This window comes from Pocillopora damicornis, chromosome 7, assembly GCF_964200805.1.
Source record: "Pocillopora damicornis chromosome 7, jaPocDami1.2, whole genome shotgun sequence".
NCBI lineage: Eukaryota > Metazoa > Cnidaria > Anthozoa > Scleractinia > Pocilloporidae > Pocillopora > Pocillopora damicornis.
In genome coordinates, this window is record NC_142676.1 from 1,513,082 (window position 1) to 1,526,419 (window position 13,338).

Here is a 13,338-nt window from a genome sequence, read left to right on the forward strand (position 1 = left end):
ATTTTCAGCCAGTTGAAGAACAGCACGTGAAGTACTATTAAGCATAGAAACATCATTAGTAACAAACAGGTGTACATCAAGCACGACCCAAAACTTCATATTTAAGAGCATTATTGATATTGAAGGGAAGCTACAATGCTCAAGAACATGTACATGTAAGATTGATGGACACTGATCTCTGAATGAATCAATGGTTTAGACGAGCCATGAAAGCATTCTGAGCAAGATTTTAATTTCGATGATAAGAAAAGCAGTTCAGAAATAATTTGAAGCTGATTGTATCAGCCTCTCCTCTTTAAATTTCCAATAATGTAATAAAAGTAATAGCTCTTTCCCCTTTTGAATGCATAATAAGAATGAGCTCTTAAACCCTGGCTCGAACACGGGTGGTACTCTACTGCACTTTTTGAGTAATATTCTTGAATTATTTCACTTTGTTTACATTTTCGAGTGCTGTCGAGTTCTTCTTTTCCTGCGAGGTATGGAAAAGTCCCATGTGGTTTTTATGAGGACTAAATTGTAAGTCCTGTTGTTCTTCCGCTTAGAGAATATGGGTTAGGACGGGATGTAGCAAATTTTTCCAGCAGCAAGTTGAGGTCAGAAGATAGAAGAGGGAGGGGAGGGAAGGGAAGGGAAACGAATGCTTTTGTGAACATGCTCTACAATGCGCCTCTTCCAAAGGACTGTCCAGAAGCGTGGCTCCTTTTCAATATTGTTCAAAATTAGACTGGATAAAACTTTTTCTGTTTCAAAATTGTGGGAGAACGATAACGGGCGTTGAAAACAGTCGTTTTGATCCGTTAACGAAGTGTGGACAGGGAGTTTACCTCAGGACAACAGAAAAAAAGTCAACTCCCCCGTTCTATTGGCACACTGTATTCATATTTCGTATCTAATGAAAACCTCGTCATTCACCAAACATATGTTATCTCAAAAGTCTTCACCTGCAGCGCGATGCGATTCAGTAAAAATTCTAACCTTTTATCTTTTAAAGGGCATTTTTAATTACAGGAAGAGAAAACAAGCACTTTCATTGTAATACTGAAATATAATATATCGATTTTTCACCGCTACTAGGACAATTGAAGCCCCTGTCCGATATTCCAACTTTAATCTTTGTAACTGAATAAGAGTTTGTTTAAAGCTAACTATTTAGAAACTATAATAAACATAAAGAACAAACGACAATAATAATAAAAAAAAGCGTTGTAGTGAAGTTTGGAAATGATGATCAGTTTCCAATTTATTTTCGAAGTTAATGTATCCAATACCTAACTACTTAGTGAAAATTTCATGGCAGGCTGGTAGTAAATTATTGCGCAAGGCCTATCTTAACAACCAATGGACAGGATTCGTGCGAGCAAAAGGACGCGCGCGACAGGAGCGCGGAGAAGAGAGAGAGAGAGGCACTGGAAATAAGTCAGATCATACCGACGTCATAGCGTGATATTTGATACACACTTGGTATCCATCCAGATTAGAATTTCAGATTTTCTTTACTTCCACCCTCTGGAAGATTTCTTTGAGTCAAATTGAGCGAAACGCTTCGCAGTCTCACCTGTACTCAGAGGCACTCCTTATCACTAAAGTTAATGCTAGCTACGATTACAGGTAACTATTAAGATGTTGTCTTTAATCACAAAGCAGGCCAGTCAATCTCGATATCCAAACCTAATGAAATTGTCTGCTCTAACCTGACGTGATGTTTATATCGCTGCCGGCGGATCGGCGAAGAATTATACTCATTCTCACACCTCTATTCTGAACTGTGTTTTTTACTCGTAAGATAATTTTTAAAAAGTAATATCTATGGAATAACTTTTCCAGCATTCCATGCACCTGGAACGGCAAGTAAGCCAGTGACATTGGAAGTTTTTGTCTTTGACTCTTAGTGTGTCTGACCCGTTGAATGAAAGAAGCGTTGGCAACGTGATGGCAGGCAATAAGTCTGGGAAACATTCAAGTACAAAATACATCAACTTGATTTTATAGACGAGTGTAAGATGGAGATCGATAACTTTCTTTCTTTTCTCTCACTTTACCGTTCATCATCATTATTTACCGAATGATGATCGTTTGCACTTATTTCCATTCTAATCCTATGCTTTTCAGTTATGTAACTAAAGATAATACGTTTTTTGTCTGTTGATGCAATGAAGAGCTCAGCTCAGTGAGTCGAACATTCACATCCGAGGTACCAATCCGAAGGTTTTTGATAATTGTTTTGAAGAGTAATTAAATGCTTTCTGAAAGATTCATGTCTTTTCAGAGACCAATTTATTATTTCAGATTCTTCGTCCCCAGAGGAGAATTATAATTCTGGGGAAAAGAATTCTGGTTCCCGAGGAAAGAGCTGTGCCGATCTTCTCCCAAGGTTAAGATTTCAAATTTATTTTACTCACGCGTTATGTGATAATGATCGTCACGACAACTTTGACAGACGCTCGTTTTAGTTTATTGGGTAATTGATAAGAGTGGAGCACGGCGCCGTGTTGACGGTGAGCGGAGTGATGTACATTTTTGTTGGTAGTGAACCACTCAACATTTCCGATAATAGGAAAATGGTTTCGCTTAGTCGTACTTTTACATTCACACATTTAAGTAAATAGAACGAGTCAAATTGCAAAAAACTAGCGGCGGTCTTGCTTACTTGTAAACAAATATGTTTTTACGCTTGACGTTAACCGCAAACGGCAGAATGGAATCTGATCTTCTTCACTCATCCTATGAACCTAAAATCATCCTGGTAAAACAATAGCAAATCGTCTCCTGTTCCAGGAAACTGCAAATGATTTCACTTAACTTTACAGACGAATGAATGCAAACGATTCAGTTTTGCTGCTGGTAGCCAGCCGTAAACTTTTACGACAACAACTTTATTGAACCTGATATTTCATGATCTTGTTCGCCTTCTAAAGAGGTACAGCGGGTCAAAAACTTTTTCCTTTTTCTTCACAATGCAGGCAAGCCATTTAAAAAATTAACTGACGCCAAACGCTTCGGGACAAAACCACGTAACGTCACCAGCATCAATCGGAATCCCTCCTTTGTTATAAATCTAGCACATTATTCAAAGTTAAACAAAGGGTAAAACAAAAGACAGAATTTCTGGCGCATTTTGAAATCAACCTTGATTTCAAAAATCATGAATTTAACCTAAAAAATCAAGGTTGACTTGAAATCAACCTTGATTTCAAAAAACCCATTTTTTGAGCAGTTTGGAGACAACCTTGATTTTATAGGTAACTTATTTTATTTACAGGCATTGAATAATTTCACTCCCTCTTCAGATTTTTGACAAGGTGTCATTCATGAATTCTGAAGAGGGGGTGAATATTATCATCTTTAATGACCTCTTGTCGCGCCATCAGTGTCGCTGAAAGGGTGTTGAATCGATTGTTTGTGCGAAGATTTTCAAATATCAATGTTGTATCTTCTCGCAAAGAAGTCGTGGTGTGCCTTGATTTGCTCTTTTGTCAAAATTGTGTCTTTGTAAATGTGAAGTTATCTAATTAATAAGTCAAGCTTTCATGCTCACGGTTGATGAGAGGATGAAGATGTGACATTTAACTGACATTCCCTGAGCCGGACGCTTTCCTGTTAATTGAGAGCTGAACACGGCAAAACTGACCAATCAGTTTATACAAACCGGACTTAGAATATTCGACTGACAACAACTATTCACTTGACTCTGAAGATGACTTCCGCTCAGGTTGTCGAAACTTCAGTCACCACTACCGACAACAGTCCTTTTCAGGGCTACGCTCACCCGGACGATCAAACTGCACTAAGATTATTGTCTCTCATACTCCTGAGATCGATGAATAGACCGAATCTGTCTCCGGCCCAAAAGTCTCTTGCATTCATCGCGCTGTTTTTCTTTCCAAATCTTCTGAAGTTCTCTTCCCACATATCTCTAATCTCCATTCCTTGGCTGTAAACCTTATTTAGGATTCCATTGACAATCACCTTCACTTCTGTAATGTCAGGATTGAACGTCTTCTCACTGTCTCTCGCACCAGCGACATATGGCTCGTAAAATAGAGGAAGTCCCTTCACTGACCTCCTTGGAACATTGATGCTCTCATTGATAATTATTTCTGATCCCTTATCTACTAAGATTGCCTTGAGATGAGTGACATGCTCTTTCCATTTTTCACAGCATTTGGATATCTTGCGCCAATCACAGCATTTCAGGTGTATATCTCGCACCAGTCATCACAGCATTTGGATATCTTGCACCACTCACAGCGTTGAGGGTATTTATCATATAAACTACGATGCTTCACAAGCTTAAGGATATCCAGCCCTGAGAAAAGCCGTAACAACACAGGTGAAAAAATACGATATTTTTTCGCTGATTTTCACTCAAAAATACGATATTCACTGATTTGTTGACTGCGGCCGAACTTCATGTTCGGGGTCAACAAATCAGTGAATCAGAACTTGCCTTCTTCGAGCTAGTATTATACCTAACAGTCCTCTGAGTGTTCAGAAGAAGGTTTGAGGGAATGAGCCAAGTGCCTGGTGAGAGTGCAAGATCAAACCTGACTTTTGCCTCTTCATTCGCAAGCTGAAACCTTTTGCCGGAACGCTCTTTGAGATGTCTGGCTTTCTGATCGCATCTTCAACCAATACGAGGAACTCACGTTGAGCTTCCTTAACGCCTCCTGGTGAACCCAAGATTGAAAATCTGACATTGACTTGTACACAAAAAATGCAATAAACGAATTAATGCCTTAAAGATTGATTCTATCCCGCCATCCCGGCTTGCGTCAGACCTTCTGACTGATTTGCCATGAAAAAGTCAAACTGATTTTCAACATTTTTGTTGTCATTCCAAATGAAATGAGTCAGATTGCCTTTGATGGCTTTTCCACCCTTATCTCTGAACTTGTTATTAATACATAAATGAAAACAGATCTGAGACCGTGATTATCACCTTCTTTGAAGCGGAAGTCTGTACCTGATGAAATTCCAAATTCTGCACATATTCGTTTGAACGATGGCGCGGCATAATTATTATTTATCTGATTGAACGTTCTGTTCTGAAACCTTATCAAACACTTCACGAGATATTCCAAGGCCTGTTCTCGCGCACCATGCAGCGAAGTTGAGCTGTAGAGGCCAGTAGCTCATATTTGGTCCCGCAAGCGATCTCTTTGATTCTGCGCCTGAAGAGTGCTGGATTTTCATTCTTGTGAATATTCATCTGAATTTTGCATTGAGGTATTGGGACGGGGTGACAAAGATCTTAAATCTTCTCATTCAAGCGGCTGACAGCATTCTCGTTAAATGGAACTGCTGACACCTCCTTCTTTCCTATTCGATTCAAAGTGAGTTCAAGGGGAGAACCTCCAATTCCAAGTATCTTCTTCATGTCATCATCCCAGCGTCTTCTGTCTGATCCTAACACGCTCGACTGAACTCCATCCGATCGACTGAAATAAACATCACCCGTTGCCTGTCTTCAATCATTGAAAGACACACGTACTGAACTTACTTAAGTCTGCATTTGAATACCGTGCCTTGAAATTATCCCAGGCTTTTGTCTTAGCTTTATCTGCAATTTTATTCGCTTTATCTGGTCTTAGCCACGCAAACATTTTTATTGCTTTTATAATCAATATGACTGTGTTGACAATTATTGCAAATTCAAATGATCACATGGGTCACTTCAACGAACCTCCCGGGAGCGAAAAATATCAACATTTTAGATTCTTGAGTATTTCTCTTTATAACACATGGTTTAATTTGAAACGAACAAGAGAAATCTCTTTGTTCAATGCCTAGGGGACTACAACTGTGAAGAGGGTTTCAGAAGGTAATTATTCACTCAAAAGCCTTGGTTGTGACTTGAAGAGTGTAGGAGTGATGGTTGAAATGAATACTTCGAGAGGAGTTTTGGAAATCCACAGTCCTCAAAATAAGCATATCCTTCTTGACAATGATCTTGCTGATCTTCTCGGGTTTAAACGATGTTTGCAAACCATCAAATAAATCAAAAGGTTTAAATCCTTCACTAACTACCTTTTCCACTGTGATCTTTTGGATAGGAATGAAAGCGTAAGCATATGTCCACGCATTCTCTCACGTTCTTTTGTGTATCTGTTTAGCTGGTGTTCAAGAAACGATGTCTTTGAAACCCACGATGCAAGAGACTTTTTCGCTTTGTTTCATTCTTTTAGAAGGTTTTCTCGCTCAGAATTTTTGTTGTTCCATGTCCTCCCAAGATCTTCTTTGGGTAACGTATCTTTTTTTGGGATACTTTGACGAATCTCAGCTACTAATTGCACTGGTCTTTGTGGTGGTACCTGTCTCGTAGATTGGGCTGAGATTAAATCTGTTTCGTCGAATTGCATATCCTCGTTGTACTCCATATTATCCATATCACTGGTAGCTTAATTTCGTAAACGCACGAAGCTTTATACTTCTGCGACGTCAATGCATTCCAGATATCCCTAACAATTAAGCGATATATGTATAATCGGCGTTAAAAAACACCATTTGATTTCATTGCATGTTCGTCGTAAGTATGCACTACAATGTACTATTCGCACTATAACTATATATGTACTATAACTGCATCAGCTAGCTGCTCTAGCCTCAGTGGTCGAAGCCCCCTCTAAAGAAAACAGCAGATTTATAAACCAAAATGGTTGTTAATTTGCGGCTTAAAGGTAGAATTTAACGTCGTTGTTTTCTTCTCCTTGCTACAGGGATGAGGCTGGAATAAAAGTAATGGCTGGTGAGGGCGCGGATTTAGCTGCAGATGGAGTCAGGGCGGCGCTTGAAATGACAGCGTCAGCAAGTACATCAGGCTTTTTCGTCTCAGTGAAAATAGACAGCCCCATTCTGGCAGGAGTCGCGCTGGCTGGAGCCCTGTCGTTGGGTGCATTCTATTTGTCTAAAAGGAATTCCGTTGAAAATGCTATAAGGAATGGCTTAGAAGAAAGAAATGAAAACGGAGCTGATCCTGAAGTCAGGAATATCGGGGTTGGTTCAATTTTGGTTGAGCTTTGCTGTCACACAGATCGTAGTTTGTTGCAGTTCGTGGATGACCTTGAAGCAGAGAAAGTGAAGCATAGATTGCAAGAAGAGTTTTGTAACATTGGATTCAACAGGGAGTTAGTTGTAACCATCAGGAATGCCAAAGAGGTTTACAAGAAAGTGCAGGAAATAAGGTAACGATCTGAATCATTTCGATCCAAGGACCCAGACCTTTCACTCGCTTTCGAGTACTGTAATGAAATGAGAAGTCTAGGAATGGAAATGAGATTGTAGATATTGAATCCTTGCCGTCATGTGATACGGCTGAAGTATTACCTTCAGAATCTCTCACAACATGCATGGATAACAATTCATTTCAGGTTTTTGCTTTTTCGAGATGTTACCCACGCCGCGCAAGTAGGAGAAACACAGATGCAGAAACTCAACCTTTGTAAGAGATGTACGTATCTAACTCTCAACTGCTTATCAGTTTCATGTTGCATGGAAATTGCTTTGTCCTCAGGCCATCAAGCTTCTTTTACCGATTTCTTTGCTTCACTGTGACCCAGCAGAAACCAAGACGAGAACATTAATTTAGTCACTAACTACGTCAACATTACAACATGTCAGGGGAAAACAGGATAAGGATTCTAGATAGTTAATATTTTCTTTATTTTTTCTTTCCAGGCGATACCGAGGCTCCACATGAGATAAAACTAAAAGTCGTGCCTCAAAATCTTGATGTTAAAAAACAAGACACGTCCAGTCACCAATTTTCTGCAGACATAAATATGTTCCTAAAGCAAAACACACTTTCTCCAACTGAAGGACTGAATGCTTTACTGAAAGGTTTGGAAGATACTTACAACCTGAGCATTCAAGCATTAAAATTTGAAGGTCTAGAAATACGAGTGGAATGTGTTACCCTGGGAAGCCTTGAAAGACTCTGGAGATACTTCCTCTCTCGCCGCCTCAATGAAATCGCTGAGATGTGCATTCTGACCGATGAAGTAAAAAAGAAACTGAACCTGAAAAATATGAGACTAACAACTTTCATTAAAGAAGAGGACTACGAGACATGCAGAAGGTCTTTCATTGAGCGAGTGAAGCCATCAAGCGCTGGTAAAAGTCAAGGTACGTACTGTACTTAAACTGCTTGTTGCACTTGATAAAAAAAAAAATCATCCTTAGAGTTGATAACCATCATCCTGTGAAACTCTTGAGTAGATGAATCAGATGATCTCCTGACAGAAGTCGATCGAATCAAAAACCTTCGGATTGGTACCTCGGATGGGAATGTTCGACTCACTGAGCTGAGCTCTTCATTGCATCAACAGACAAAAAACGTATTATCTTCAGTTACATAACTGAAAAGCATAGGATTAGAATGGAAATAAGTGCAAACGATCATCATTCGGTAAATAATGGCACCTTCAACTGATTGCCACTTCACCCAAGTTGCGACAGTAGTGTATATCATAATTTGAGAAACACGACTTAAAGTGTTCTGTTTAGGGTTCACCAAGACCTAAAAAATATATCTTCTACAATTCGTTACTTTTAATTTGAGCTACATGATCGGATGAAAAGCATCACGTGATACTTAAATCCTTTGACAGCTAATAGTTTTTTCGCTCTGTTCTTAAACGCCACTCTGTTTAAACGCCTACCTGGAGGTCGTAAAAAAGATAGTAAGGGAAAAAATTGATTTGAAATTTTTGAATCGAGATTTTCTTGATTTTTTTAGGCGCCGTCATGGAACTGCGTGAGATAATAGTAAAAATCACCACCCACAATGCTGATGGTGAAAATCTGAAGGAGTCCAACCAAAATTTTGGAGCCGACGTTTTAATGTTCCTTAACTGCAACACATTTTCACCAACGAAAGGAATGGGCCTCTTTCTTAAGCATATTGAAGATGCTTACAACCTGCGCACCAAAGCATTGGGGTTCAGCTGCCTAGAAATAGGATTGGAATGCGCAAGCGCGCAGGGCCTTGAATGTTTGTGGACGGACTTCGAGACAGGTTACCTCAATGAAACTGCAGAGAGATGCCTTCTGACTGATGAAGTAACCGAAAACCCTCAGATGAAAGATGTTAGGGTGAAAACGGTTATCAAAGATGGGGAATACTTCGCATGTAGGAAGTCGTTTTTTGAACCAACGAAGCCAACGAAAGGAGTTGCTAGTCCAGGTAAATTTTAGTCTCCTTCGCAGCCGTTTTTTTGAGTTGTCACGTCTGGTTTTGTCATGGAAAGTTAATTAAGAAAACTGATCACCTGAGTACTAATTCATCAAATTTACAGTGTCCTTTTTGGACTTTTTTAAGGGTCACCCACCACTTCCTAAAACTGGAAGATCCAAGCTTAAAGATTTTATGACCACTAGTTAAAGCTATCAACTTTCGCAGAGGACCTCAGTGGATGAATAACATTACATCCAGTTTAAATCGCCTTTCTCGCTGATGGTTTTCTTCACTTTTTTTTTAGACAGAACAGTTTTTTTTAAATTTATTAATCAATGGTCTGCGTCAGAAGCTGAGTAAAGTGAAATATCCGATTTGAAATTTTTGTCAATTTTCTTAGGCAACGTTACGGAATCGCATGAAATGTCAGTTAAAATCACCAGCCATAATGTTGATGCTGTAAAAAAGGAGAAGTTGAACCAGTATTTTCAACAAGAAGTCAAGAACTACAACGCGTTCTTTCAAACCGAAGGACTCGCTGACTTTCTTGGCCGTTTCAAAAACAAGTGCAATGTACGTATAAAGGCAGTAGGACTTGGATCCTTAGAAATTCGAGTGGAATGCCCCACCCTGGAGAGTCTTGAAAATCTGAAGAGCGATTATTGTTCTGGTTACCTCGATGAAATGGCTGAGAAGTGCATGCTGACTGATGACGTGAGACAGAAACTTAATCTGAAAGATGTCAGTTTAAAAGTTGTTATTAGACAAGAAGACTACGACAGATGCAGAAAATCTTTCTTAGGACCTGTGAGGCCATCAAGCGAAGTTACAAATCCAGGTACAGGTCTAAAGTGCTTCTTGCAATTAGAAAATTTGAAAGTACATCGTGATAACTGTAACAACATAAGTACGCTAAATTTATCATTGCCTACACTGAGTACCCAAAAAAACAAATATTGAACACTTATATTATATTACTCACTTTTACCGAAAGGAAAGAAAAAAAATTGTCATTATTGAAAGAGAAAAGAAGCTCAAATGATATTTTATGATGATGACAATTCGTGTTGTTCTGAATAAATCGTGAAAAATGGCCATCCAATTGCGTTGGCATTCTCTTCCTTTTACTCCTCCTCCCCATCATTTTCACTATTCTCCACCCAGTCCTCCTCCCTCTCCGCCTACTCATCGTCATTATTGTCGTCGTTTAATGCACCAATCACATTTGAGGAAATTGTAATGGTTTATAAGAAATTCAACCCCGGTAAAGCTGAAGTTTCGTTTGGAACGATGTCGTATGTAGGTGTTTTCTAAGCGTTACAATATCGATCATAACAACACACTGAACATCCAGGGGCGACTTGTAATCAGTAAAGGGTCAGAATCGAAAGAAAGTAATCACTGAAATTTAGTAAATCTGGGAGTCGAATGTTGTAAATCGGAGGGGAGTCTTTCGAAATTAAGAAGCCGACATTTTGTGAGCAAACTGTTCAGGGAAATTCTAGTGTAGGTTGCTTAAGCCTTCAGTTACTTTCTTTTTATATCTCTTAATTTTTCTCTTAAATGCTTTTGTTGTATGTTTGTCGTTTCATTTTTAGAAAATATTCCATCTTATCACACTGACCATTCGAAGTCACAAGCTGAAGGAAACGGTTTAAAAGAAGCCGAGCAGGGCGCCGAGGCTAACTTCACAATAACTACACGAGATTCAGAAGGAAAACCGTTTTATAGCAAACAAGAACACGTGACCGTCACAATCAGATCTCGAACAGGGAAAGAAGAAGTAAAAACCATAGACCTTAAAGATGGCAACTACACAGTCTATTACAAACCAAAGAGTGCTGGGCGACACGACGTTACGATTGTGATTAACGGATGGCCGCTGACTGGTAGTCCTTGGAGAGTTGACGTGAAGCCATATCAGTACAAAGTAGTCAAATCGTGTGGGTCAAGTGGAAATGGAGAAGGAGAATTTCATTTACCGCGCAGTATTGCAAAGAATGAAAAAACAGGAGAAATTATTGTGGCAGATACGTTGAATGGCCGCCTTCAGGTTTTTGATGAAAATTTGAAATACCTCAGGACGATAGGAGGTGAGACGGGATTACCAACTGGTGCAGCTCTGAAGATTCATGAGCCTGGGTCAGTAGCAGTCGCAAGGAATGGCGATACGATCGTAATTGATAACGATGGACCTTCAAGACAAATGCTTCTAATCACTGATGATGGCCAGTTTATCCAAAAGTTCACGAAGCACGTAATCACTCCTCGGACTGTTTTTGTCACAAATGATGATGGTCACGTGATCGTGTGTAATGACGTTGACGGTAAAATTAAGGTCCTTTCCTCGGACGGTGCACAATTGCTACAGTCTTTCAGTGTCCCGTATTATGACCATAGACCCAACTGTGTATTTTATCATCAGGAAAAGTTCTTTGTGTTGTATTCCACTGCTGACTGTGTCAAGGTTTTCAATAAGGAAGGTTTATTTCTATTTAATATTGGCAGCAAGGGGTCTGGTGAAGGACAGTTCCTGTGTCCCTGTGGACTTGTTGTTGATGCTTTTGATAACCTGATCGTCTGTGACAATGGTAATAGAAGACTGCAAATGTTTAACCTGGATGGTGAATTTCTCTGTTCCTTTGATCAAGAAAACCGAAAACCCTGGGCTATAACAGTTTGTAAAAATGGTGACTTGCTGGTTACAGATACTCTACACAACTGTGTTTTGATTCTACGATAAAATCCTTTTTTTCTTTTTTTAAAAATTTGTGTCTATCCACTTTCTCGATAAACATTTTACGATGAACTTGTTGTTGCCTATTTCCTTCTCAATCTGCAATGTCACCGGAAGCCATAATAGTGACGCACTTGTCAGCAAATACGCACGCGTGATCTCCAACCCGTAAGAGCCTCCCTGTTTACGCTTCGCCGCTAATATTACAGATTTATATTTTCGCCACTGCAAGTAAATATCGCGAGAACAATAGATACTACCCAATGTCTTTAGTCGCAGTTCATATCACTTTCGATGCATTAAACACCAAGTGATTGATAATAAAGAAGAAAGAAATTTTACTACTGACAAGCTTAATTGCACGTAGTTAACGTTTATGTTAAGACATACGACACTAACGATTGTTTTTTTGTTACTGTTTTTCATCTGAAACACTTCGTTGAAAGTAAATCGCATCGTAGTCAGTTATGATCAGGGCTGATCGGGGTTGGGTGAGATGCTGTAGGGAAGGAAGCGATTTTTCTTTCCATGAGATACCAATACATGCATACCTAAACATTGTAAGACTTTTATCAAACACCACAATTGCTTAGAGATCTTTACTGGTTTCTGTATACCAGATACTAAGTTCTCATTACGCACGAGATAAAGTCGAACCTGTATTAAGGAGCACCGTATTAAGTGCTATTAAGCACTGTTTGAAGTGGTCCGTTGTCAAACTTCACAAGTATTTCCCCTTTAATTATTGTAATCCTCACCTCTATTAGGCGGTCACTCAACTCTACTAAGCGGCCATGGTCACCTTGATGAGTGCAAACGGCCTGTTTGTATTGTCTTCCACCTGTAATAAACGATCACTAAAAGCAGAATCACTCTGATAAAACTAATAATCTTTCACGTAAAGTTTAATCCATATTTATCTCCCGAAATCAATGTTAGTAGTATTATCGAGCGGCTTTTTATAAATTAAGTGGTCAATTATGGCATAAAGTGACGTTTTATATCGATTTGTTAGGATACCCTTCCTGTGGAACCTGTATTGAGCGGTAAGGGCCTCTACGATACAATCAAAGTTTGAGTAAAATATTTTAAGATTTCAGAAAAACCCCCATCAGGTCGCCTCAAAAACTACCATAGCAACTCATGCCTAACCTCAAACGTAACCTCTTTCAAGCTGTCAGTCGGAGAAGATCAGCGAAGGGGCGGCCGTTTCGCAGGCAATAGAGGCTTTGGTTGTTAAGGAGCGACCTGACCTCGCTTTTCTTCGCGCACTTGCGTTTTGGCTCGTGACCACACTAATCGAACCTGACTCAAGCTTAGACTACATTATCCGACCCAAGCTTAGGGTACATTATCTTTGTAGAAAGGCATATTGGAACTCAGTCCATGATACACAACAGCACAAAATTCAGAATGTCCGCCAGTT

General features: G+C 39.4%; 1 protein-coding gene across 1 annotated transcript; it reads left to right on the forward strand.

Annotated features, from left to right (window-relative positions):
• The first annotated feature begins 1,461 nt into the window (after window positions 1-1,461).
• Window positions 1,462-12,263, forward strand: LOC113682890 (uncharacterized). Its single transcript, XM_089213231.1, has 7 exons — window positions 1,462-1,611; window positions 6,720-7,184; window positions 7,371-7,450; window positions 7,678-8,124; window positions 8,738-9,184; window positions 9,576-10,013; window positions 10,774-12,263. The coding sequence occupies exons 2-7, from the start codon at window positions 6,742-6,744 to the stop codon at window positions 11,916-11,918; spliced, it is 3,000 nt and encodes a 999-aa protein (XP_089069357.1). The 5' UTR covers window positions 1,462-1,611; window positions 6,720-6,741; the 3' UTR covers window positions 11,919-12,263.
• The last annotated feature ends 1,075 nt before the right edge of the window (window positions 12,264-13,338 follow it).

Excerpts from the sequence above, each read along its gene's own strand:
- LOC113682890 (XM_089213231.1), top strand. The coding sequence starts at position 6,742 with ATGGCTGGTGAGGGCGCGGATTTAGCTGCAGATGGAGTCAGGGCGGCG. Across the intron at positions 8,125-8,737 it reads AAGCGCTGGTAAAAGTCAAG|GCGCCGTCATGGAACTGCGT; the intron begins GTACGTACTGTA and ends TGATTTTTTTAG. Across the intron at positions 9,185-9,575 it reads GAAAGGAGTTGCTAGTCCAG|GCAACGTTACGGAATCGCAT; the intron begins GTAAATTTTAGT and ends CAATTTTCTTAG.